At 40.3% G+C, this 27,967-nt stretch overlaps 1 protein-coding gene across 3 annotated transcripts; it reads left to right on the top strand.

Moving 5' to 3' along the window:
• Window positions 1-17,287: 17,287 nt before the first annotated feature.
• Window positions 17,288-27,889, top strand: scrn2 (secernin 2). Of its 3 annotated transcripts, none has more exons than XM_023955178.1 (9): window positions 17,288-17,585; window positions 18,192-18,354; window positions 21,303-21,484; window positions 21,863-22,062; window positions 23,440-23,655; window positions 23,730-23,895; window positions 24,843-25,023; window positions 25,668-25,824; window positions 27,519-27,568. In XM_023955178.1, the coding sequence occupies exons 2-8, from the start codon at window positions 18,193-18,195 to the stop codon at window positions 25,818-25,820; spliced, it is 1,260 nt and encodes a 419-aa protein (XP_023810946.1). In that variant the 5' UTR covers window positions 17,288-17,585; window position 18,192; the 3' UTR covers window positions 25,821-25,824; window positions 27,519-27,568. The 3 variants fall into 3 exon arrangements, 2 of the variants coding, with proteins under 2 accessions (XP_023810946.1, XP_020569521.2); XR_002292991.2 differs by lacking the exons at window positions 17,288-17,585; window positions 27,519-27,568 and adding exons at window positions 17,758-17,932; window positions 26,121-27,144 and having other exon boundaries at window positions 25,668-25,889; XM_020713862.2 differs by lacking the exon at window positions 17,288-17,585 and adding an exon at window positions 17,760-17,932 and having other exon boundaries at window positions 27,519-27,889.
• Window positions 27,890-27,967: the final 78 nt, after the last annotated feature.

Below are 27,967 nucleotides of genomic sequence, written 5' to 3' on the forward strand. Positions count from 1 at the left end.
ACTTTACATTAAACCAGTGCTTCTCAATTATTTTTTGCCAGGCCCCCCCTAGGAAAAGAAAATGTTTCGCGCCCCCCCTGACCCCCCCCCCCCATAACCCCCCCCCCCACACACACACACAGACACACTCGCGCGGTGACAATACATCAGGTCAGTATCTATAAAATTTGTATACCTAAAATTGTATCTTTTAACACTAACAAAAGAAAAAAGCAAAATAAATCCACTTTCAACAAATATTAACTTTATTTAGCCACAGAAACCCTGTTCTAGTCTAAAACAAAAAAGAAGCTGAAAGTACCTGAAATAAAAAAAATCTGTCATTCCTTATTTAAACTAGAAACATTTTGACCAACTGAACCATTTGATGCTGAAAAAAATAATTCAATCAATAAATAATATTAAATCTAAATTGATCTGAAACATTAACACAGCAGCACCAATATATTTAACGTTTTTAGTCTGAAGAAATAGGTAAAAACGTGCTGATTTTTTTTTTCTAAATGACGGATTGTTTATTTCTGATCTCATAAAAGTGCAGCTGTTTTCCTGCATTACCTGCTGTCTTTATGTCTGTCTGACACCAACTAAACCACAGGCAGACAAAGAAAACGTGGATGGAAAATAAAGACACGTCATCAAAATGTCTACAATAGTTCATAAAGAATGACATTGTTAGCATGAGCTTAGGAATCTAAGGGCAGCGGTGATCTTGGGCAACAGGCAGCGGTAGCAGTGGTCCGCGTGCCCCGATTCCCCTGGCAGACAGGGCCCACACCACCCCTCCCCTTTCGTTCTCACTCGCGCAGCCGCGGACAGACAGAACAGACAATAGGAACCGAATAGTGGACCAGATTATTTTCCAAGCACTGAGCCGCTGTCACCGCTGCCCCCACGTTAAATTTGCGCACCGGACAAACCTGTGCCTAAAACCGCCACCACCGCGCGCCCCCCCTGGCATCGCTTCGTGCCCCCCCCTGGGGGCGCGCCCCACTATTTGAGAAGCACTGCATTAAACACATGCAAAGCCTGCTTTACAGTCCTACTCAGATCATCTTTTGATCTATTTTAAAATCATCCATCAGCTTTTAATTACGATTGTCGTTTTTAGCCAAAATCAGAAAAGCGGGGACATAGTTTCTGCAGAGCAGCAGGAGTTCATTAGAAATTCACCTCTGAGTTGTGGCCGGGACTGTAAGGCCATAAAAAAAACCCTGCCCTCCTTCCCGTTTCTGAGAGCTCTCTGTTTACATGCTCTCCTGACTCCTGTTAGCTTAAAACCCCTCACACCCCCAACCTACCGTTAGCGGTGCAACAAAAATGGCGAGCAATATTGGAGCCATGCAGTTTTGTGTCAGATTTCAGTTCAGACGAGGAAAACAGAGATGTTATTGCATTTCTTTGTCTAAAAGTGGATTCATCAGAATGGGTGTTGTTGTTTCTTTCCGTCCAGTGCATTTGTCGTAATTACAATCTTCGTCAAACGGCATTTTTCAGCTCCAACAATTTGAGTAAAATAAAATGTCAGAAAAATGTCACAAGAACATGTTAAAAACACCCAAAAAAAACTATTTTTATTGCAGTGGGTGTGATGTTTTCAGCCACTTTTGGACAGCCACGGTATTACAAACCTTTATTATTTTGAAGTATGACATGTACCTAAACATAATTGAAATGTGAGAATCCATTCAGCATTTGGCCTTAAAAACATTTTTAAAACAGCAGAAAGATATGAGCAACAGTATTTGAACATGTTATTTAAACAGAAGTTTACAAAAACAGTTGATAATAATATACGCTGATCATATTCTCTAATATTTAGTATGTTTACTATAATAAGACCGAAGGAGAGATTGATAGGTGCAGTGATGGAGGATGTGGAGTCGATGGTGAAAGAGGAGGACACAGATCATAGGGTTTGGTGGAGGAGGACAATCAGCTGCTGCGGTAAAAGAATTTTTTATGTGACGTTAAAAATGATGAGATTTTTGTGATCAGTTGGAACAGAAGTGACAGATGTGCTTTGCTCATCCTTCACATGATGAAAATCTTCGGTGAGGAAAGTCTCTGTTGGCTGCAGTCCCGCCCACAATTTAGAGGTGAATATCTAATGATCTACTACAGTTAAAAAAAGATATAGTTTGGGTAAAATTGGCATAATCAAATTAAAAGACACTGGGAACGCGTTTACAAAAGATCCAAAGATGATGGGAGTGGGTCCATTTGAATTTGTCACGCCTTCTTTAGTTTTCAAAGACCCGGTGCGTTCTTCAATGTGTGAAGTAAACTTTAATCTAATGTTTAAAATTGAAAACAAAAAAGAAATTCAGAGAAAAAGAAAACAACACAAAAATCTTTATATTTTGAGTAAACCACATAATTGGTTAACAAGCTTTAACATTTAAAAGGTTCAGAGAAAACGTCACATACTATGATGCTTAACTTCAAATCCAACAATACCATTAAATATTAGAAAATACCATGTGTACTTCTAAATATTCTTTTAAATTGCTAGTTTTCATAATAACTTTATTAACTCTACGTATTTGTATTCTTTCTTGAACTTATAAATATATTCCACCATTAATCTCTGACATCACCTGTGATATTCTGAATAATAAAAATGACGTCGGAAAAGGACGTGTATATGGACTGGAGTTTACTTTGCTCAACTTGATACCATAAAAATGGGCAAAAGGGTGGGACGAAGCAAACTGAGACTTTCATTGGTTCAAGCACTTGCCAATCAAATAAACATTTCCCTGATAAACTAATCTGGGCTTTAACAAAATCAGAACAACGTATTTAAAAATATTACCCCCAACAGAGTTGTCATGAACATAAAAAAAGAATTACTTTTCTAAAAAGTTCCTCCATCAATCTAAAATGGTACGATCTCCACCACCAGACTTGTTGGGAATTTGCTGTTATGTAAAGCCTGCCTCTAGTGGTCATTTACAGTACTACAGTATTTCGTACTGTTGGGTTTGTATCAAGTCCTGAAATGGAAAAAGGTTCTTAGGACGTCTGGATTTTGCTCACGCCTCCTACAAAAAGTGATTGACTTGTAAATTAAAGTTTATGTGGCATAAAAAGCCTCGTTTCCACAGTCCGGTCTGCTATTTTGAGCGTTTCCATTATAAAATGGACCCATTAAGCCGGACCGAACCATACCATTTTTGGTTTCCCGTTGGTTGTAGGTCCATAGGAAAATAGAACGGAACGGTTGAGGCGGAGCTACTGTTGTCACATGATGAAACCCGTTGATTGCCGGGAGGCCATTATTCTTTGCCACCAGCAATCTTCTCTCAAACAACATTAAATGCTTTGTACATACGAAATACCAAAAGCCAAGCAGGAAAAACAAGAGCTGCTGGATGGCCTCTGTTGTTGTTGTTGGCTTTGCTTTTGCTGTGGTCGTACTACTACGACGCAAAGCTGGTCGCGTGCGCCGTGACGGTCTAACTTTGAGTGGAAACGCTTGCATGAATTGGACCAGGACCATTCTAAACCAGACTGGACCGCTCAGTGGAAACAAGGCTAAAGATGGTCGGATAAGAGACGCATTAGGGAGCCAATCATTTCATCATGGGCGCTGTGGTGCAGCGGTAGGGCGGTCGACCCATGATGGTAAGATTGCAGGTTCGATTTCCGCCTTGCACGCCCATGAATAGATGTGTCCTTGGACAAGACACCGAACCCCAGTGTTCAACAGCGGAGCCGCCACCAGTGTGTGAATGGGTCTGTGACTGTAAAGCGCTTTGGGCCTTGTGGGTAGAAAAGCACTATGAGTATACACCATTTGTCTGTCCTCTCAGTTGTATATTAAGTCTTAGACTTGTTTTCATTGTATTTCCTCGGGGGATTGTTAAAATTATAACATTTTAAAGAAAAAAATACATTGAAACTCAACTGTATTATACTTTTCTTTTCCTTTGATTGACATGGCTATGAAAGAATGCACGACTCACGACGGGAAATCTGACCTGAGTCTCAGAGAACCGACATTGGGATTATTTCATGTCACATGGTCTCGAGAAGAACAGTTTACAGCATGAATGCATAAAGCCAAGCATCTGAGTGAGTGCTGTCTGTGGACCTGCCAGACCCTCCTGAGCAGCGGTTTGCCTAAAGCCCAGGAACATTATCGCTCCAATGTGGCCTTTCCTGCCAAACCAACAGAGATGTCTGCTCATTCAGAGAACAAAAGAACCCTTCCAAACGTTGAAATCCAAGCGTAGACTCAGAGCGTGTGCCAAATGTCCCATAACATGTGGAGGTGTAGTTGGCTTTGAATCAAGACATTTAAAACTTTTAACATCTTTTTCCTTTGACTTCCCCTTTCTTTTTTTTTAATGTTGTCTCTTCTCAGAGTTAATTCCTTTCCTGTTGCGGCATGTTGGTGGAGAAGCTTCAAATCACCTCACAAACACAGACCACAGACAGGCCGGCGGGAAGGGACTTCCTACCTCACAGTGCTCCTCTTTCTCTGAAGCAGCACTTTAAAAACGCTGAGCCTGACCCGATGATGTTCCGGTCATGTCCCGAAAGCACAAGGACCAAAACTGACAGCTCCAACACACCTGCTGCAGTATTTCAGAAATCACCCAAACTGGTGGATCCCTAGAGAACTATAAGTTTAAGTAAACGTAGAACATTGATTGGATTTGAATTAAAAAAATATTTTCTGTGTATCGGGATGATGCACATGCGGGAGCTTAGGACCACACACCTCGTCTAACTGGTGTTTACGGACATCTTTAAAATGTTAGCACATTTCCGAGAGTACAATGAAGCACAATGAGAAAGTCTCTTCTTAATAACATTTAATTATAGTATAGTTTCAAGCCAGTGGTATACAAATTCTCCTTGTTTTAAACGTGTTTTGATAGTTTGTTTGACAGTTTTATTTCTGCCTTTGCTTAGATTTCTCTCTTTTTTTTCCACATGAGTTTGTAAATGCAGGTAAATGCTAGTGTTTTTTAGACTGATTTTAGCCCTGATTTGATTTATTCATCTGGAAAACTCCCAGTGTAAAAGCAAATGCACTTAAAAAAATATGTGAAAAAAATCTATATTATTTCTATTAATTTAAAGGGCCTATATCAGGCAAAATCAACATTTTTGAGCTTTTAAGTGTATTATATTGTTCATTCCTCACAATAGAGATCGAGTTGTCTTACTTCCAGGTTGAAAAATGAGCTGCGAAAATAACTAATATTTAATAAAAAATCGTTCTTTAGTGTGCTAAAGGGACTACTATATTATATGGATATAGTTTACTCTGAAAATGTTTAAAAAAAAAGCATCATAGAGGCACAAACCTGGAAAACCAAAAGACCTCTTGTGATCTGGTGGCAGACGGGATACAACTTTGGTCGTGACGTGAACTGACCTTTTATATTTATATACATTCGTATTTTAATTTTTATAAAAAGTCAAATTTACACCACATCTAAATAGATAAATAGGTTTTGCTTTCCCAACATTTTACCCTGTAATGTAAAGTAGGAAGAACAAAACAGACCAGCGATATCGTGATGAGCACTTAAACCAAACAGATCGTGTCTTTGACACAAACACATTGTGGCTTTTCAACTTTAAATTGCAGCTTATCTTATAGTTTTCAAAAGCAGATGAGCTTAGAGTTCAGCCTGTTTGAAGTTTTTTTGCATGCAAAACAAAAAAAATTTGTAACAAAAAACACCCTTTTATACAATTTTATCTTATGGAGCCTTTAGGGGCCACAAGAGGGAGAAAAAATGGTTCCAGTTTATCATGTGCACCAGAAACATTCTGGTGGGGACCAGAACCAGCACTGTTTTGTTTTGTTTTTAATTCCATATTTGTCCCTTTTGAGGCTCTGTAAAAATGAACAGAGTACAATTCCATAAATATACCAATAGCATTTTGTCTAACACTTTTTTACGTCTGTCACTTTTCTTTCTCTATATGAGTTGACAGGAAAGCAAGACTTTTTTTTTTTAATCTATTCTATTTTTGAGAATGGCCACCATCTTTGTTCTCTACATGACACAAAATTGCTTAAAAAATCTAACTTATTAAACTGTAAAAACTTTACGCAAATTTAGTTGGTTTGTTTTTATGAAAAATATGTAAAAGGTTGAAGCATATTAGGAACCTGTATTCTAAAATCTTTTAAAAAAGCTTTTCTCTCAACAAGTAATGGTCATTTAAGGTCTAAGACTGCATCCATGACTTAAGATACAATACAATCTTCTAAAGTAGAAAAGATATCTAAATTTTTATGTTGCTCCCATTTTAATATAAGAACTAAGCACAAAAAAAGTATTTTGTTGTAAGTCTTTTTTACACTTTATGGGGGGGGGGGTAAAGGCAATCTTCAACCTTTGACAGATTAATCTTTCCTTTTACATGAGCTTAAATGATTCTATAATCAAAAATCAAATCAAAAAAGTTAAAAATTACATTTAATTTTTTCCATTTTTTCCATGACTTTTGTCTACAGTACATAAACAAACCACTGCTCTAGCAGCAATAAGATACTTCTTAGGCACAGATCCTTCAGCATTACCTGGATAATGATGTTCTATATTATGATACACAGTTAAGCCCTCAGCTTTACACACCATGGAGGAATTTTAATGTTTATCCGTGTTTTAGTTGCTTAGTTTAAGGGTTTTTCTTTGTATCTTAACCGATTTCCCTGTAAGTAGAAGCTAAATCTTTGTGTTTTTTTTATATCAATAAAAGCAGCAACTTCTCCGTGAAAACATAGTAAGTGTTATTTTCTCAGGTCGTTCGCATCTTTTTTTCTTGTTTTCCTCAAAATTCAAAAGCAGCAAAATCAGTGGAGACAATCGTATGGGAAAATTTCAAATCAAAGCTTATTGTGTCAACTTGTCTGGATATAATCAGAGAAAACATTTATAGATAGGCAAACCTTTGAACAGCCATCAGGGTAATTTAGGTTTTTAAACAGAGAAGATAATTATAGGATGATAAAAAGCTTCTCTTGATCTCTGCATCTGAATGACACAAAAGATTTTAAAATTTAATTAATAAATTTTTTTAGGTTTATGCCAAAGTAACAAATGTATATATAAAAATTTATGAGTGTTTGTGAAATCTATCTCTTCAAATAATAAGAGACCTCCAAAATTGGATAATGACATTTAAAGTACAAAAAATACAATTTTGGAAAAGTTCTAAGTCTATGCAGCTGGAAAATGTATTTTTGTCTGCAGATACAATAGAGAGAACATTTCGTTAAAACACATAGAAAATACTCAGACTCATTTCGTGGAAATAACAAGTCTTGCCTAAAAAGGCATTTCAAGACCTGTCCTTGTGCCCTTTTTTGCTCCTTTAATGCATTTCTGAGTATTCCTCTAAAAACCTGTGCTCTGAGCACCAGCCCTTTCCAATCTATAAAAACGACGGGTTCTCCCATTGTGACGTAGACCAGTGAGAACCGCCCCTTCCAGGAAGAGTCTGCGCTGCCAGCCCTGCCCCCCAGGTTAACACACACACTTTCTCTGAGGAGCTAGCTGAGATCGGCCAAAACCTTTCATATGCACAATATGTGCGCTCATCTTTGCAAAAGTGTTGATGTCGTTTTGTTTTCGTGGGCGAAATGAAGACACGCTGCCGAGGCTGAGTGTAGGTTTCACGCCATGAAATGGGCGGCACCCTAAAGGAGGGAAAGGCGGAGCCTCAGAGATCGAGTCGTCTTACTTCCGGGTAGGAAAAGAGCAGCGACAAATAAATCAAATTTCATTAAAAACGTGTTTTATATTGTGCCAAAGGTAATATTATATACATGGTTATAGTTTTCTCTGAAAGGCTTAAGAATAGCATGATAAAGGCCCTTAAACTTACATAAAAAGACAAAAGTGCAGTTATCCCCCCCCCCATATATGGCCCTGAGACATGGTAAAAATCTCCATTTCTTTCTCTAATGAGGTGGATTACCAAAACACGCACCCATCTGCTCCCTCTGTCAAATTTTAAAACCCTTTGTAGCCCCCACGAGTCAAAAGGTTTGCCCACCTTTGATTTAGAATCATCAGATTTGTGGATGTTGCCATTTTGAATCAAAAGTGACTTAACATTTTTATGTTGTTGAAGTCTTATTATATCATATCTCTGTCGCCGTACTGACTCATTAGCAGCTTTTCACTTGGATTTGTAGTTTTCATGTCTTTTCCTTAAAATACTTTTTTATTTTTTGTGGAAAAAAATGAGAAACCATTACTCCACGAAATCTTTTTCTTACAAACATCTTTCTGTACATACTCCCCCCTAAACAAGCATCATCATTGCTCGTTAGTTTCTGTTGTATTTTTAATTACAGTAATTAGTTAGGAACTATGTTCTGGAGTGTTTCCCTCACTCGGGGACAGACATCAGTTTGAATTCTTTAAGGTGTACTTTGTGATTTTGCATGTGAGTCTCTCTGGCTTTTTTTTTTTTTTTTCTTATAGGCAGTGTGTTTTGTATACAAAATCTTCTGCCGATAAACCTAGTTCGGATTCAGGTTTTCCAGCCTGTGGATGGGTTGGCTTGTCCTCGAGTCCCACGGGAACCGCACCGGTGTTCTAGACAAATCCTCCTGCCAACACGCCAGCCTCCAGAGAGCTCGTTGGGGTAAAGCCTCACTTCCCTTCCACAGCAAAGGGGGGAGGAAAAAAATCCAAGCTAAGTAAACAGTAAGCACCTAGTAGTCAACTTCCTTATCCTTGTTAATTATTCAAAATCCTGGAGGAGAGACCTGCCCACAGTTCTGAGTAACATTTTTTTTTTTAGTCCATACAGGCAGTCACTCACCGCAGCCACCCCCTCCCTCACCTCCAGCGCCCCCCCCCCCCCCCCCCCTTTCAACTTCAAACCCAGTCATTTTTGCAAGCTGAGCTTTGATTGTACCAAACACCTGTATTTTTCCTGGAGAGACTTCCTTGCAAGTTCCCGCCTCCCATCTTTGATTGTTAAACAGCAGTGGCGCCATCATTACTGTCTGTGCGACTGATGCCGCCCAGCTTCTCCTCCCATCCTCTGCCTCTGCCTTTTAACCGAACTTTAATTGCTCCGAGAAAATTTGGATCACTTCATTTTATCTAATTTCCAAAACCCCCTTCTTTCTGTGTGTGGGTATTGAAACTGCTTTGCAGGATCCATCAAACGACAACCACAGATCCCCCAACAGCTGTAAACTACCAAAAAAGCTGCACAGATCCAGAGAAGGATGTTTCATATTTGTAGTAGCCAGACGGACACTGTCAGCCAGGGTTTGCTTTCTTAGCTCAACTGTAATCCCCCAAGGAAGAGACGCAGACGTACACACACACACCTTTGTGGCAGTAATATTATTAGACGGCCTCTTCTTCTGCCATCCATCCCGTCACCCCCACTTCCCCGTGAAGACTGATATCCTCTGGGCTTCTAACCAGCTGTTTCCTTCCCCTAACACCCTTCATCTTCTTCTGTCCAAGCCTCCACTTCACAGGGCAGGGCTTTAAATCTGAGCCCTGCTGAAGATCTGACGTATCAACGAACTGAGATCCAACTACACTTTGTTGGATTTGTGCAAAACATCTTCACATAACAAAATGAAACTTTAACACCAAAACATACTAATAAATGTCCCATAGAACATCGACAACAAACACATTATACTTACATATGCATTAAATCAGTGTTAGGCACTGTTTAAATAATGTTTCAGGAATTCACAGTAGTAAAACGAGTTGAAATCCCACCTTGCTTCTACTTTGTAGCTTCCATAAAGATGCTCCCTAATGTTTTCTTGATTTGATTTGATATGATTTATTGGTTTATTTAAGCATTAATTGTAGACAATATGACTAGAAATCACACAGATAAATCAAACTAATTTCATATATGAAGAATTGCACTGATTAAAAAACAAAATTCATAGTTAAATAAGTTGAAATTTTATTTCAAAATTAAAGAAATGCATTGATAAAATACCAAAATGTCTATCAGTAAACTAAATTTTAATGCCTAAAGCTTCAGACTTGTTCTTTAGAGGATTGGTGACTTGTTGGTTGAGTTTCTTATGTTTTGGTCTTAAATTTTTTGTTACTCAGTGGTTTCTGTTTGTGTTGACAACCTTCAGTCTATTTAATGGTTTCCAGTTATGGTTTAAAAATATTAGGAAGCCCTGAAGTTATACATACTTGTCTGAATGCTAGTTATAGAAAAGTGTTTAGGAATCAAAAAGTTTTCAATAACTGTCAAGGACACATGGTTCTAGAGGAGGAGCCCAATGGAAAACCTTGTATTTTGTTAAACCTGATTTAACTTTTGACACGTGTTCAATGGCCGTGTGTTTTGTACGTAGAGCCCGAAAAATAAAAACTTCTGTAGCTACATGTGCACACGAGAGTTTTGACTGCAGTAGCCTGAAACGCCCGTTTGCATGGACTTCTCTTTGGAGGTAGCCGCTTGAATGGGTGTTGCAGAGGCCGGTATGAACTTAGCTTTTTTGTCAGTTAATAAGATAAATGTAATGATTTCATGATTAGACCAAAAATACATTTCTTTTTAGCTTTTACACATGAAACCTAAGATATTCCAATGGTGCCAGAATGATTCTTTGCAAAACGTGGAATTGTGTTGCTCCACAGTACAAAGTCTATTGTCAGGTAAGGACAAGTTTAAAAGTAGATAGTGTACAGGCTGGAAATAATAGTTTTTTTGAGTCCTTATCCTCTCTAAAACAAGGTAGCACCTCTTAATAATTGATGAGTATCATCAGGCTTCATTGTTTGGTGTCATCTGCATAACATTGAATCATCTTTTTAATGATTTTCAATCCAACAAAAGCAATAACTGAGAGGAAATGTCAAAACAAACTTTGGAATGTGTATGTATAAACGCAGTGTTTTCTTTCCAATCAAGGACTGGTTTTCCCTCACATAAATTTCCATATACAGATGCGTTTCAAAGGTTTGTGTCTCGTTAGTCTGTCTGTGCTTTCTTCTTAAGTCATGCATGCTTACTGTGCAGAAGGTCTTGCTTGGGTGTGTCAGCCTTTGGCTCAGGTGGGTGTTTACTCCTCATTGGTTGTTTTGTGTAAGGGCAGACAGGATGTGTGATGCTTGTCAACACGCTCACAGACATGAAAGGCTGAAGAGGGAGTGGAAGTCACCTGCTGCCGTTCAGGTAACAGGATGTCTTCACAGAAAAAAAAATCAAAAAAAGTTTGTCATGTCGCCTTCAGCATTCCTTGTTGTCTGTAAGGAAACACCTCTCACCAAGGTACTCCTTCTCTAAACGAGTCAACACCTCTTTCAAATCTGGTATAAAGAGGGAACCAGTGGGGTCCAGGTGTTACATCTCCAAGCACAAGCGTGAGTCGGACTCTTGTAGCAGCTCATCTGGCACTCCTTTGCTGTACTCCTCTGTGCATAATGAGTTGTTGAAAGAAATCATTCACAAGTTTACCACCAAAACACGCAGCATGAGTCACTTTTGGGCAGGAGATTGACTGGTATGCATACTGAAGAGCAGCAGTTATGGACTCAACAATTGTCTGGCTTTGACTGAGGAAACGGTTAAAACAAGAAGACTGTCGCTCACTGCAATGCAGCCGAGCTGGTTTTCATGGAGAAAACACATCTTTGACTGTGCTGAACACCCAGACCTCAACAGGGTTGTTTTGCACGAGCAGAATAAACAGCAGTGATGACTAACCCGTTTCCTGACTCTGCGAGTGTAGAATGACACTCAAAAGGAATTTGCTCAAAACCTTTTATAATGATTAGCTTTAGTAAATGCAAACTGTTTCTCTAGTTGGTTCTTTCTGAGCAGAAAGATGTTTTATCATTTTGTCATGTATGGGTACGGCTTAAAGCTTTCCAGGAATGTATGGTTTTAAATCATATTAAAAGAACAATAAAAAGTGGTGAAAAAGACGAGACACTTAAGAAGAATGGTGAAAATAGAGAAAAGACTGAGAAGATAACAGGTAGATTCATTGATAGACTATGTCTGGGGGATTATCCATGTTATACCTAATACCTCATTGTTAAGGCCTTGGTCACCTCTGCCCTTATTGGTGCATGCAGGTGAAAAATGGGCAAAACTGTTCGCAGGTCCAAATGAAATATCAAGATCGTTGACTGCTTGGTGAGCCTGTAGTCAAAATGTTCATGGAAATTTGTTCTACGGGGGTGATGTGGGCAACAGGCCATAGCATCTTATCCAACATGTAAAGGTGAAGTACGTGTGAGGCAAGCATGTTGCATGGATTTTTACATGTTTTCAATCTCCTGATCCCTCAAATCCGCTACTCTTTGCATGGTGTAGTGCTGTTCAGGTGATACGTGCATGCTCCTTGCGCGCAGCCTGACTGCGTACAAATTGGACAATCAGAGCGTAGTTTGTGTCCCACAGGTGTCCTACAGACACTTACATATTATGTGCATGAGCCGTGGGTGAGGTATTTATGCATGGTTAGTAAGAAGCCAGTAATTGCACTTTACTAACAACGAGAGTGTGATGTAAGGGCACTGTATGACATCATGACTCGTGTGTCGTACTTCACGATACATTTACTACCCGCGTGAGAATGGTACGTTCCAGTTTCATGACTAGAGGTGGCCGCATGAGCCTCAAGGGAAGTGCAAAGCACACCTGCGCTCCCCTTAAGGTGAGACCACTTAAGGCAAAAGCCCCTGCTTCCTCTAGACACCAGCTCACCAGATCTTGTCTTTTGTGAAAAATTGAACCATCACCCTGTTTATTTTTTATGTTTTGCCTGATTCCAAGAAGCTCAAGTATCTTTCATTGCCTCGTGAGCTACTTGGTGTTGATGTACTCTTTTCACCACCATAGATTCTTTGCTACAGGGCAACTGCTGATCTCCTATTGGGGTCATGCAAAGACAACATGCACTGGTGTTTCAAATTCCCTTATAACATAAGTGCGTCCATGTCGGTCTTGGATGGTGGTACAATAGGCATAGAAAACAAGGGGTACAGATGATGAGCTCACCTGGACTAATTCTTGATGAATGTGTCGACCAGGGATCACTTGTGTTCCTGGGGCATCAAAGTGTTCTCCTTCCACCTCATTGTAAGGTTGTTTCCAGGATGCTACGCTATAGCTGCTCCATCAGGAAGTCTTCCAGAAGTCTGTGCCCCACTTTCCAACACCAAAGTAGTGGCTGTTGTACCCAAACAGCTGCCTGGGGTGGAATGGAGATGAGGCAGAAATACAGCTGCACACATACACACAAGTTGCTAGCAACTAGCATGAAGTACATCAGCAGAAATGGCGTAAGCACACTCATACGCCACAAGACCCCAAGTTGCTGTTAGTGGCGAGCCAAATAAATGAGTTGCAATGGCAGTCTCCAATTGAATCATTTATTGAACTGTAGTTAGACATGAGGCTATGCAAGGTTAGCATGTCCCAACTCAAAATCCATTTGATTAGAGGCTGCAAAGCAATCCCTGTGATGTGTCTGATCCAAACCCACAGCAGCAGATGCTTCATTGACTAGACATTTCCATTGATTAGGGGTTGTCTTGTTTTTTGTGAAAAGCTCAGTTGTTCCTGCATGGTGATCCTAAGCATTAACACTTGTCTGCTCAGAATTTCTCTTCTGTTAAGACAAGGTAGCACTGCTGCTACATAAGCCTGTGAGGCTGGTTCTCCTCCTTTTTTTTAAATCATAAAGTGCACAACCTCTAAGGACCCTAAACAACTCTTACCCTGTGGGTTGACTCCAAATTTGTTTCTAGCTTCTTAGTTGACCAAAATATCTGGCAAGGATTGCTCTTTTCTTATATAGATACCTTAACTGCATTCATGGCTTTATTCTTCTAAATGATTCAGTATATCTTCATTACACAACTACATGTCAAAATAACCATTTTTAAATCACTTAACCCAGCAAACCAAGTGTCATAGATACAAGTCGGACAAAGTACCATAAAGTAATTATAAAGTAGTTTCTTGAAACTTTTCTTCTGGATGTGATTTAGAAATTACCATCAATACATGATTCTGTGGGAATTTGTCCATCTTCAATATTAAATGTGGATTTAGGATCTGTTATAGTTAAAGTGAAAATGCTGTGGACTCAGAGAGTCTGAGACAGGGAGTGTCAGGGACATAACCCAATGAAACACCACCGATGGGAGACACCCACTCGATAAACTACTGACACACAGAAACTTTAATTACACTGATTAGCCAACATGGGACCCAGACAAACTGGTAACAGACAGTGGTGTGCGGTGGTGATCCATGTAACCATTACCCTTGAGAATAAACTTGATTTCTTTTTCTGATTCCTGACTCCTGAAGTTTCTACTCTTAATAATCCCACTGCTTTAAAACGAAAAAACTGCAATCTCGCAGTGAAATTTTAGACAAATTTTTACTTTCATATTCAACTATTTTGTCATTTTTGTCATGAATCTAATCCATTTAATTGCTTAAATAGATCTCTATCTAATATAATTCTAACAGTCCATAGAGCTGCAATTTTTTAACTCACATATCATCACTTAGAATGATAGATTGTGTTTAAATGTTTTTTATGTTGACAGGTAATCGCCAGGCTATGCTGGCTTTGGTTTATATTTGAGCAAATAGACTGCTATCTTGAATTAAAATGAAATTTTAATTAAAAAAATTCAAGCAGGAAAGATTAAAATTTGCCCTTTTCGTGTAAATTTAACTATTCTTGTAGTGACAAAGGTAAAAAAAATTATTAGTGTTTGAGCACAAACTTTAGAGAAGTCAAACACAGCAACATGAACATTAGAGGAAGGTTTTCCTTTTCTAAGACGGTGTTTCCCTTTTACTCATTGAGGTGTTTGGAAAAACTGATCAATAAGTGTTTAGTTGAAACAGAAATGCCTTAAAAGATGATGAGCTTGAGCCTTTATGAGGGGAAATAAAAGCTTCTGATGAGACATCAGGACGTTTATTTGATTTTCATTACTTGCAAATGATAGCATTGAATTTTGACTTTGGCCTTCACAGTGAACCTTTGACCTAAGTTCTTTATAAATTGTAGGTTAGAAAGGTAATCTTAGACACTGTGATCTTCTGTGCAAATTCTCCATCGGATTGTCAAAAGTTAACTTCTGTATGTCAACATTAATTTTATTGATGGTGTTTAATTGATTAAAACAGCAAACAGCAAAGCAGTAAGTTTAATAAATGGAGAAAATTGAAACAGCAGTTGTGTTACTGCACATCTTCAGGTTTACTGAGAGTTGTCCATTATTATCTTCTGTTTAACAGCCAGGCTTGATTGTCTTGATTTGTTGCCCCAGCCTTCCTCTTTAACTTTCCCATTACACCCTCTCTGGCTGTTCTGTGGAACTGATTGGCAGTTTGTCTAGTTTGCAGTGTTGTGTAGTTAGGGTTAGTGGTTGTCAGCCTCTGGGGGATGTGAGGCTCATTGATGGGACAACTTTCTGTGTAGGTCAGGAGTCCATGAGCTTCTGGTGATGTTCTGTGTGGGGTCTTGTGATGGTCCGTCCCTTTCTACCAATGGATGGGTGGATGTCAGGTCGTTTATGTGTGGTCCATTGAATGTGAGAACTGGACTGACTGCGATGTCACCCACAGAAAATGGCTCGCTTCCGGTTCCGAACAAATGAAGTCAAATTCTGTCACCATTTTTTCGGATGCTGCGTTGTTGGAGCCAGACGACGTCAGTAAGCAGTGATTGGTCAGAGTCAGTCTGAGTCAACATTTTGATTGCAACAACTCTCGCCAATCAGGAATGAGCTTGTTGGAAGTCCACACCCCTAACACTTGACAGCGGGCTTGGGAGAATCTTTCAATTAAGCATTTTGAACATTCTTTGAGTAACTTGTAATTATAAAAAATAATAACATAAAAAATATGGATTGGCAAGAACGTATTAAAAAAGGTAGCAAGAACGGTTATTCTGACACATATAATGACTGAGTAATAGCTGCTTATTTCTCAGTTGAATGGGACTCTGGCTTTTTGGAGCCAGCGGGTACTTCCTGTTTGGAAGAAAGGAGGGAGGGCCCACTAAGTCCAGTTCTTATTTGCAGTCAATGCTGTGGTGCTGGCTGCGTTACCTATTGCAAGGTGTTATGGGTCTTCCCAGCTTGGTTCTTACATGTATGATGCACACAGTGAAGCTATGTTCACTCCGGCCTGTGCAATGCACAATCAAGCCGCCACTTTCAATGAAAAGTCTACATGAATGCAGATAATTGGACTTCCGCGTTCAAAACTCTTGCATTCATGCGTTGCTGCACAAGTTTAACAATCAGTTTTTTGGCTCTACGTTCAGAACGTGTAGCCATTGAACACACGTTCAAAGTTAAACCAGTTGAACTTTGAGCAATGAGGCACTCTGATTTGGTAGCGACGTATGGGTAGCGGAAGTGGCAACTGTTTGAAAATTGATCACGAAGTAGTTATTAATTGTGGTTTGTGCCTGCAAGACATAATTAATGACATCCTGGGAAAGAAAAAGCCTGGAGGAAGATCAGCACCGCTTGGACATTTCACACCAAGCCTCCAACTGTGAGTACATACGCTAGAGTGACCAATGGGGATTCGGTTAAGGGGCGTGTGCGGCATAAAAGGGGAACAGGTGTGTGTGTTGGTGTACCACTTGGCCGTTTCTGGTTTTGGGGTGCATTGTGCATTTTTGCTGTGTATGGTATACGTTTGTTTTCACATTCTTATACATTGTGTTTGGTGTTTTGGCTGATTTCTTATAACATTTTTGTGGATGTCACATTGTTGTTTATGTCATCTTCTTTTGGTTGCAGTGCCGCTGCTTTGGCTTGACTGTACAAAATGAATAAAAGGACATGAACCTGTCCACTTGTCTTCGCTCTGGTTTCTGCCGTCGTGGCACGCACCTGCGGAAACCATTTTTTAATGGTATAGGCCAATTCAATTCAGCCTCAGACAGATCTATCTGGTTGGATCATATGAACATAAATTGATTCATCAATTAATGGTTACACCCCTATTTTGTAAAGAAAGCTACTATAATATGTTTTTTTTTTGTTTTGTTTTGTTTCTGACCTGCTTAGCTTCCATGAAGAATAAATTATAAAAGAAATACATTATCGAAACAACACTAGAAAATTTCAACCAAATTTTCAATAAAGTGTCAGAATATTGTGGTTAGAATGTTGCTGTTCTCACCTGTGCTGCTGTGTTACCTGGGTTGTTTTGGTAAAAGCTCTGACGTTGGTAAACTTCTGAACGCTTGTTTACTTTAGTGATTACCGGGTGCGCTCGAGCTTGACGTCACACAGACGTGAAATTACGAGTGAAGCTGAAATCCGTTTTGGTTTAATTATACTTGTACGGTTATGATAGGAGGCTCCACAACAACCCGTGAGTGACAGCTGTGGAGGGGGTGGGGGGTGGGGGATCCGTCGCTGGGGACCGGAGGTGTGGACTGGACTCTGAGGCGGGGATCTGAGCCTGCGGGCAGACGAGACGAGACCTTTAAGTACAGACCTTTGGATTTCGGCGTCACGTGACCCGCTCCCTCCAGCCGCCCTGCTCCCAGCTGGCCGCCGCTCTCAGCGCTGAAATAACCCCAGCAGGTAAACACTTTGTGCCGCGCGCTTTTGACTTTTTTTTTTTAACTGAACCCACCCTCTGCCGAACCTTTTCCACCAGCCGCTGCCTCCCCTCTCTAGAAAAAAAAAAGACACGAATCTCCGATTCCCCCCTCCCCCTCTCTCTCCTCCCAACCACCACCCCGGAACAGACCGGTCCGCGCTGGGAGGCGACGCGGCGTGGCCGCGGCCTCTGCTCGGTCACAACAAACACGGCGCTCGCGCCGCTCCTCCTGCACTTTTCTGCGACATAATTTCCGGCTCTGAAAGCGGCAAATGTGCGCACAGGGCGTTAATAGAGCAACGTGGCGGCGGGATTTGTGGAGATTACGGTGAATAAAGTGCTCTTCCTCTAATCCCTGTGTGAGGAGATGAGCGCGCACTGGCTGGTTGGTTCCGAGGGAAGGAACTGCGTGCGCATATGATGGTGGAAGAGTGGAGGCTTGCACATTTCTGCGGGATGCCAAACGCACTGACTCATGATGATTGCTGCCAAATCTGCTTGTTTACAGGAGGCAGTGAAGTTGCTGCTTATGCTGCATTTCATCACCGTGGAGGATCCTGACCTGTGTTCTGCTCTGTGTGTTTCAGGATGGCAGAGCCCCCCATGTCCTGTGACTGTTTTGTGTCCTTGCCCCCTGGCTCTCGGGATGACCACGTCATTTTTGGGAAAAACTCTGACCGTCCCCGGGATGAGGTGCAGGAGGTCGCCTACTATCCTGCGGCATCAAATCCTCCAGACTCCATGTTGGAGGTAAAGCAGGATCTGACCTTTTGGAAAAAGCCAAGGAAGTGGAGTCCATATGGTTGAACATTAACTTGATGGACTGACGCTGACATATCCTTTTCGGTTAATGGGTAAAGAGAAGGAAGTGTTGAAACTCTTGAGTAAACGCAACAGATCCCCGACATGATGGTTGCATCAACGAAACCTCCATGTTTTGACAGATCACTTTTCATAGGCTGTCTCACACCCGAGTCCTCTTGCACATTTATTTTTTCTAAGTACATTTTGCCCTAAAGTACTTCACTGGTGTGGAGGATAAAACGTGTCTTCTTGAAGCTAATGTTTTACTCATCCAGAGGTGCATACACCAGAGGGATAACCTCTGACCTCACCCATAGTAGTCTGAATGGGGAAAGTGAGGCACAAAGGCTATGCTCACACTGCAGGGCTTAATGCTCAATTTAGACTTTTTGAAAACATTTGATTTTTTTGCAAGGCCGTTCACATTTCCAATTAAATGCAAACTTTTGTGATCTCCTGTGTGACCGTGAAATGACCCAGAAGTGACCCGCATACGCAGAAGAGTACTCAACGGTGAACGACGTCACTCGTTGTTTGCGGAAGTAGCTTACGTTAACAATGGATGTCAACAACAGTGTTGTCAACAGCGGAGCTCTTTTTGCATTAATAAATTTATTTTCACAAAGCAGCCAGCACAATTACAATCTTCTCATTTTAAGAAGGCATTGGAGCCAGGATCGTCTGTACCCACTGTTGTAGAATGGGAATGTGAATGTGCTGGGGGCGTGTGCTGTGAATGTGCTGTGTGTGTAAGAGAGAGGAGAGAGCGCGTGCAGCGCAGTGGGGAATGAGGGGGGCAGCGCATTCATGTTGTGTTATGGAGGAAGGAGAACGATAATAAAAGAAGGCTTCCATCCAGCAGAACTGCTATTGACTCTTTATTAACCCGCTCTGGAGAATCTGAGGGTTCAAGGAAGTGAACCCCGAAGGAGGATCCGCCTTCGGTCCCCCGCGCTTCTTCTGACCACGGTCAGAAAGCGGAAAAAAAAGTAATCGCTGGAAAGGTTCAATACCATGCTCGGCCATTTCGCTGAAAATTTTTTCAAAAACTGCCTGATTGCGATAAGAGCCCTCGAGTTTGGCCTGAACAGAGCTGTCACCCTAAATATTAATCAAATCGGTGACCTCACTTCCCTTCCACTGACTGGTCTCAGCAGCATCGTCCGCCATGGTTGATGTTTATGTTCTCGTTCCCGCCTACTTCAACGCAGAATTATGACGTTTGTAGCGTATAAATGATGTATGGGTCGAATACATGTGGCCTGGCCGTTCGGACGGAGGTCTGTGTCGTTCAGACTGTCATGAAAAGATCAGATACCGGTCGCATAGGGGCAAAAAAATCGGAATTGGGTCGTTTCAGCCTGCGGTGTGAACGTAGCCAAAGTGACTGTACTCCCCAAACTGAAAATGCTGATTGGGCAGGACAGATTAAAGAGAGTTCACCCACCTGCCAATCAAAAAATTAAATCCACGACACTTCGCATACATTTGGTGTAAATTGACACATTTTTACCATGGGAGGCTTTGACATTGGAAATGTTAGATGGGGATCTTGAACTCCTTATGATGCTAAATTGCATGTTGGTCTTTCTGTAGTAACAGCTGGCTTGGATTTGTGAATAAACACTTTACATTTGCAAGGACTTGTGATGATACTTTAGAATTAACCATGGACTGTACATGAGAACTGGACTAAGTGATCCCTCCCCCCTCACGTTACGAATTAAGTACTCGTTGGGTCTTGCTCTCACACTATTTTTTAGTGTGTTCTTGCTAATCTTAATTTTTTTCACATTCTTTCCGTAGTGCTAGTTATAAACTGGCCAATCAGACGCTTCGATAAAAGTATGTGGTCTCACGTCTCACGTTTGAAATTTTTGATAGGCAGATTCTCCCGAGCCCGCTTTCAAGTGGTAAGGGTTTGGACTTCCAACAAACTCAGTCCTGATGGGTGAGAGTGGTTGCTATAGAAACATTGACTCAGACTGACACGGACTAATCACTGCTTACTGATGTTGTCTGGTTCGAACGTTGTGATATCGTGAAAAAAAATGGTGACTAAATTGACTTAATTTCGTTAGAGCCACTTTCTATGGGTGACGTCCCACTGACTGTCCAGTTCTCATATACTGTGAATGTAGTCAATTCAGACAAGTGACAAGAGAATGGACAACCATTCAAGATGTCTGATTATACTTGGACCTGTGGTCAGAGGCTTGAGTGTGACCTGTGTCTAAAGATTTCAGACTTGAGTATGACTTGTTCCTGAAGACTATGAACTTGCTTTGATATTTTCATTTGAAGTTTGGACTTTATGTAGACCTTAGCCTGAGGTTTAACTGGGACATGACTAAGGACTTGATATGTAACTTGGGAGCAGATCTTTGTGACTTGACATTTGCTCATATTTTGACTGGATCTTATCTAAAAGATTTGCTCTTCTGAAGAGAGACTTGAGACAGCACATGAACTTGGATAGACGCGAGGTACCCTTCTGGAAGGTTTCATGAGTGGGACACGAAGCCCGACACTGGGACCTCTCTCGAGTTCCCCTGGTATTTAGTTCCTCTGGTATAAATTGAAATAGGAAATGATTTTCCACCAAACCAAACAAAAGCATTGTTTGTCTTAATCTGACATACAAGAAAGCCTATCCTTGAGGTAAACACAAAACCTGTCTCATCGTTATGATTTGTTGATGTCGGCGCTGTGAGATCATTGTGGTGTGAAGACATTTTTCAGATGTCAACCTGTTGGTTTGCTTCTTTGTTGAAGTTTTTCTGTACACCAGTAATTTCTATGTAGAGATTATATTGTTGACAGCTCTTTGAAGAATGCAGGTGGTGTAAGAATCATGCTTGTTTCTCCTTCTCTTTGGGTTTTGTTTTCTACAGTGCACGTTTATCCAAATCCCTCAAGTAGAGCAGACTCATGCTGTCGTCCTCAGCAAACCTGCCTGGATGTGGGGTGCCGAGATGGGAGCCAATGACCAAGGGGTGTGTATTGGTAATGAGGCAGTCTGGACCAAAGAGCCCGTGTCCCCCGGAGAGGCTCTGCTAGGCATGGACCTGGTTCGGTGAGCTTCAGAAACCTTTGATATTTCTCACATACCTAGAAGACACAAAAACCAATCAAGGATATTGTGAACTAAGTAACGGTGTTAAGAAAATCCTCTAAGCCTTTGATCAGATGGGTGTGCAGATTGCTACGAGCGTGTTATGACAGGGGTCGTGAATGCTGGTGAAGCGTTGCCTGCAACGGTTCTTACCTGCAAAAGGAAGAACTCACTCAGCATGAAGAGCTGCAAAGGGTTTGTAAAACTATGCAGCACTTCCTTTCAAGCACATGGCAGCGAGCTTGCAGACATCACCCAACACGCTCAGCGTGTCTTCACGGTTTCTGCTAGACCAAATGATCAAGTGTTGAAAAAAACAGCAGAGGCTTTGACTTGCAGGCTGGGGCTGGAGCGTGGTGACAGCGCCCGGGCGGCGCTGACGGTGATCACCGACCTCCTGGAGCAGCACGGCCAGGGGGGCCAATGCAGGGAGGATCCCGAGCCCTTCAGCTACCACAACACCTTCCTGCTGGTGGACCGCCATGAGGCGTGGGTGCTGGAAACCGCTGGAAGGCTCTGGGTGGCGCAGAAAGTGTCAGGTATAGATAAAATAATTTAACTGCAATAAATCTGAGAATCTCGCTAAACTCAAACAATTTAGAAGCTTTGGAACTTTTCACAAACACACTTGATAGAAAAGGTGATCTAGAGATGAATAGCAAACGCCAAAAGAAAAAAGGATATTTGGTTTCTGAATAGTGCTTCTTAAATGAAGACAAAAATGTAAACCTCTTTTATGTTATGAATTATATGTTTTATAAAAGTTGATTTGAAAGGAATTATTAAATAAAACAAATAAGGCTTACTTATCCCCTAACAGTTTATATTTAGTTCATTTTTATTGAGTTAGTTGCATTATTTAGTTAAATTTTTTAGCACTTTCCCGAATTATTAACATCTTCTAAAACTTTCTTGAACTTTCTGCAGTAAATAAAGCAGTTAGTGTGAAAATAGGCTCTTTTAGCTGTTCATTTAAAATTTATCGCATTAATTTCTGAAACTTTTGGATACATTTTTTACTAGCATTCAGTATTTATTTAGAGAAGTGTATAATATTCCTTACATTGTTTTTATTTTAGAATATTAGATTATATTTACATTATATTACATTTTTTGTCGTTAAAAATGTTCAACATACCTTTAATTTTTTTGTTGTGTTTTAAACGTTCCTTTGATAATTTAGCATCCAGCGCAGCACTTGTGCTATTACTTTCACCTGTTTTACATTTAATAAGCGTAACCCAGATAAATTTGTATTCTTTTTAGTTTTTGTGCATCTCTTTTGTGCATTTCATTTTTTTAAATATTTAACCTTTAATTATTCAGGCAAGACAGATTAAGAAAAAAAATCTTGTTTCCAATTGTGACCTGGAAAAAGGCAAGAACTTTTGAAAAAGAAAAGTAAATGAAGTCACGACAGAAACAATCGGGGTAAAACAGCCATAACACAAGATGATACTTAAAATAATAAAAATAAATAAATTATTAGAAATATAGGATTCTCAGATTTAGATTTTCTAATAAATTTTACACATACTAGGTACCAGTAATTTAGAAATTTTAGTAAATACTTTGCTTGATCTGTTGCTGATCTTCAAATATTTTTGCCTTTTATTTAAAGAATGTTAAAATATTTCTGTATCTAAAATGATTTCTTGCAGAAATCTGTGTTGTTGTATGTACCATAGTTTTTTTTAAGAGCATAAAATAAAAATGTTTCTCCACTGGCATTGTTGTTTCAAAGTTCAGGTCTAGTCTGAGGAATCTAATTTTTTCATTTGTGACGCTCATCATGATGGATGTCAAACTACATATAACAATTCAAATACATTACTTCTTCATTCAGGAGATTGGATCTTTTTTTATTTTTTATTTGAAGTAAGATAGTTTAAAAGTGTTCGTCTGATGGTTCTCAGAGGGCGTAAAGAACATCTCCAACCAGCTGACGATTAGCACAGAGATCTCAGCCGAGCACCCAGAGCTGCGGAGCGTGGCCCAGGCTCAGGGCTGGTGGGACGGCCAAGAAGAGTTCAACTTTTCTCAGACTTTTAGCCCAGAGAACCCTCCTACCAGGATGGAGCTAGCCAAGCAGCGCTACAAAGGAGGCACTGCACTGATCCAACAGCACAATGGTAGGTTACCCTGTTTGAACTACGGGGGTTTCTGTGGAAAAGCAGTGCATGCAGTGTGTGTGTCTCCTCCTCAGGCTCAATGACAGCAGAGGTGATGATGTCCATTCTGAGGGATAAACCCAGTGGGATCTGCATGGACTCTGGGGGGTTTTGCACCACAGGCAGCATGGTGTCCGTCCTACCTAGAGACATGAACCTGCCTTGCATTCACTTCTTCACTGCCACCCCCGACCCATCAAGGTTAGCTGCTAAATTGAATGCTGTATCGTGTATTCACTCAAACAGCGTTCAATTATTTTACAAGCAACTTGAAATAAAACAAATAAAACTCTATTCTAAGGTTTTTAAATTCCCATTTTTTGCAGTCTATAAGCCGATCACTTCAGTTAATGTGGAAGTTTTAGGCTTATATGAAACAAAAAGTATCAAATTGTATAATGAAGTGTGATATGATTTAGCTAGGCAGGCTATTGCTATTGTTAGCATGCTATTTTAATAAATGTATCTGTGCTAAAAGATAAATAAACAATATTAGATAAGCTATCACTAAGCTAAGTCTGTTATTTTGAGATTTTGAAGTTGTTTTACTTTGATGAATTTGTGGAACCAGACAAGCTAATGCTAACATTAGCATGCAATTTCCTTATTATGTAGGACTTCTGAATGTTGCATTCGCACCAATTTCTGAGAATTTAACCAGTTCTTTTTATACATTTTTATTTTGTCATTTTATTTTATTTTTATCACTTTGAACAAACACATTTAGTTATGGTGTTCTCACATGTGAATGCTAGCTCAGTATTTGCGAAAAGGAGGCGGGAGAATAGATGTGATCATATGCGACTTTTAAAAACACTTGTGAATAAAAACACTTACAGCTCACTTGAACACACAGAACTTCCCATCAACTGCTTTGACCAATCCTATGCCACTTGGCCTCTCTAGGCATTCAGGGAAATGTAGTTGTATCTAAAGTTCCACCAGTCAAGCTATCCCTTCCAATCAAGTTTAGAGGTTCAAACATATATGTCATCAGTCTAACCAATAAAATTTGCCCCTACAATTAAAAGGTTTTGGCCAAAAATCAGTCACAGAAACTCTTGTGTTCTGTCTGAGATGATGGGGATGTGAGTCCATCATTCTCTCTTTCCTGTCTCTCCCTCCGGTCGACCCCGCCCCTTTGGCAGGTCCATTTTCAAGCCTTTTATCTTCTCGGATTGTCCCACCCGAGTGCTGAGGGTGGTCTCCCCACAGTTCGGCCCGGACGACCCCGTCAGGAAGCAGCCGCGTTTCCGGAGCCGCGTGGACCGCAGACACGACCTGTACAAGGCCCACCAGGTGGCGCTGAGCAACATGGAGAGCAAGCCGGTGCGCACACATTCATTCCCATTGGATCAGGTTGTCATGCTAGGTGCGCTTAACAGTACCTGCACATAAATCCCAGAGCAGAGTTGAAGATGTTTCCTGCGTCACTCAGACTAAACATAAACCTGCTGCAGGAGCACATTTCAGGCTCCAACTGAGCAAGCAAAGCGCTGCAAAACAGGTTTTCTATTTAGGCATTTTTGCTGATGTCCTGTCTCCAGATTATAATTGTAATTACAAGATAAGTGCAGGTCACACACAAGCCAGCATCCAGTTTGGTCTCAGATTAGTCACTAACAAGACTGGCTTCAGTTCCCAGAACACAGTGACGTAGGAAATCCTTGTTTTCTTTAGGGTAAATCTGCATTTTATCTGTAATTTGTTTGGAGAAAGCATCTTAGAAGTTGAAAAGTTTACTTTCAGTTGTGTTGAACTAATAAAGTAAACTTTACAACTTCTAAGAATGCATTTAGAATTTGTCTTCTGATAAATACAATGATGTCTCAATTTTTTGGGGGGGAATATTACGTTTTTTTCTTTTGAATAGTTAGTTTTGAAAAGATTTATGTTTTAGCTAAGAGTTTTATCTTCTGTTTGAAACTCAAATGACCCAGTTATCCGGATATTCAATCCTGCGTCTTCCTCAGGATGAAGGTCTAGCCGTCTACGACATCCTGAGAGATCTGGAGTCCCAGTGTCTGAGTGAGATATCAGCCATGCTCAACGGGGAGATACCAGGAGACGAGCTGGGAGACCTGTTCTTTGACTGTGTAGACACAGAGATTAAGTTCTACCAGTGAGAAGGTAGGAGCGTTTTAATGTCTGCGTGGGTGGATCTTCACTTCCTCTTTGGTTTGAATTCACTTAAGACAGAGGTGGGCACTGAGGGCCACATTCCTGCATGTTTTCCAGCATACCCTGCTCTGGCATGTTCTAATTGGCTGGACACACCTGAACCAGGTAATCAGCCATGAGTAGGGCAAGATTATTGGCTGGACACACCTGAACCAGGTAATCAGCCATGAGTAGGGCAAGACTTTCTGGAAATCATGCAGACACACCGGCCCTCGAGGCCTGGAATTGCCCACCCCTGACTTAATACAACAAAAATAGGATATAGTAGTTTTACAGTGATGAGGATGTTTCACCGCAATGACCTGAGTTGAAATTCCCGCCAAAGTCAGCTTCCAAATCCCCAGCCGGCTACTCTAAAACGGAGTGGCTTCTCATCGTGGCAGCGGGCTATAACTTTGCACCCAGAATATTCGGACTAAATTTAAAATGTATGTGTGAGAGATCGAGGGGCCAGAGAGGACAACAGAAGTTTGTCAAAAAATTAAAGTTTTTAATTTTTCTCAAAAAATGTAAAACGATTAACAAACTGGGCCCTTAAAAAAGCTCAACATAAGCATAATGAACTCAGGCAACCAACTTAACTTTAACATAAGAAACTGAACAGACCAAGTAACAGAAACAAACTGACCTAATGAGAGCTGACATGCTCGTGTTTCAGGCCACCCAGTGGTTATTTGCTGAACTGACCCAACTCCAGGTACTTTTATTTATTAATTGGCCTCAAAGAGGAAGTCAAAGTGTTCTTCTTTAGTCCAATTTGGTGCTCTAAGCCAAACCTTTTCCTGATATGCTTGACGCTGCTTCTCATTATTGTGTTCATTTCAATAAGCAGAGATGTTAGGAATGAGAGTAAAGATTTATTGTGTTACGGAAAAATAAGTCTGTAATCTTTGGTGGTTAGGCTCCGGATGAGCTTAAACCATAGATGTGCCAACCCAAGAGCCTAGACAGTGATGGTGGTTAAAGGTCAGACCGTTCTATTGGTTCATAAAGAAGGCTTAATTGATGATGATGTGTTAGTGAGGTAGAACTTCCTTATTGAAATTGCACCAGTGTTGGTATTTTAAAATCAAAGTGAAACTTTAAGAGTTTTAAGCTTAAAATAAACTAATATAAAACTAAGACTACTAAAGACTAATCCACACCCAAAAAAACAACACTTGTAAAACGTCAACTAAACATGGACTTTTTACTGTTTGTTATAATTATTTTAAAACAGACACTCTCTTCTAACTTTACGACTGAGTTTTAGGGCTACCAAAAAAAAAAGTAAATTTACGAGATTTAAAGTTGTAAATTTACAAGAAAAAAAGTCACAAGTTTAGCCTATGACTTTAAAAGTCATAAATATACAACTTTATTCTTGTAATTTTACAGTTATGACTTTTTTGTCGTAAATTTACGACTTTAAAGTCGTAATTACAAAATAATTTCCGTTTGTAATCTGGCCCTAAAACTCCGTCGTAACTCTACTAAATACATTTATTTTAGGATGTTTGCCAACATAAATATATATCTATGAAATAAATCTGTTAAGGAAAAAAAACACAAAAAAGTACAAAATATATATAGTTTTGTTTACGGTGACGGGGCATTTCTGCAAATTAACTCCCAAGTTTACCTGTTTCTGTCTTCTGTTACAGCGCCCTCACGTGGACACTTATATAGCTGCAGGAGATGGCCCTGGGACTGGTAAAAACAAAAAACGCCAGTGTGTCTCGCCCGCTTTGGCTCCGCCTCACCCCAAGCAACAGACTTTTCTAAATTAATTCCATCGTTAAAAACGGACGGAAAGTTTCAGCGGCACGTGTGTTTGGAGCATAGTTACCATCTGTGTCACCCAGGGAGTAACGACTGCACCTCAGTAGTGAGAATGTAGACTTCACAGAAATCCAGGTAGAGCTGTGTGATGTTGCACAAGTGTGGCATTCGTTTAACAACTGATAAGGTTGTCCTTTTAAAGTGGCTGCCTGTAGGAAAAGATTGAATAAAGAATGTGCAGATCTTGTTTGAAGAGTCTTTGTTAGAGTATTTACATTGCAGAAAACATCCTCACACTAAAACATTAACAGAATTATTGATCCAGTTCCTT

This window comes from Oryzias latipes, chromosome 1 (genome assembly GCF_002234675.1).
Source record: "Oryzias latipes chromosome 1, ASM223467v1".
Taxonomy (NCBI): Eukaryota; Metazoa; Chordata; class Actinopteri; order Beloniformes; family Adrianichthyidae; genus Oryzias; species Oryzias latipes.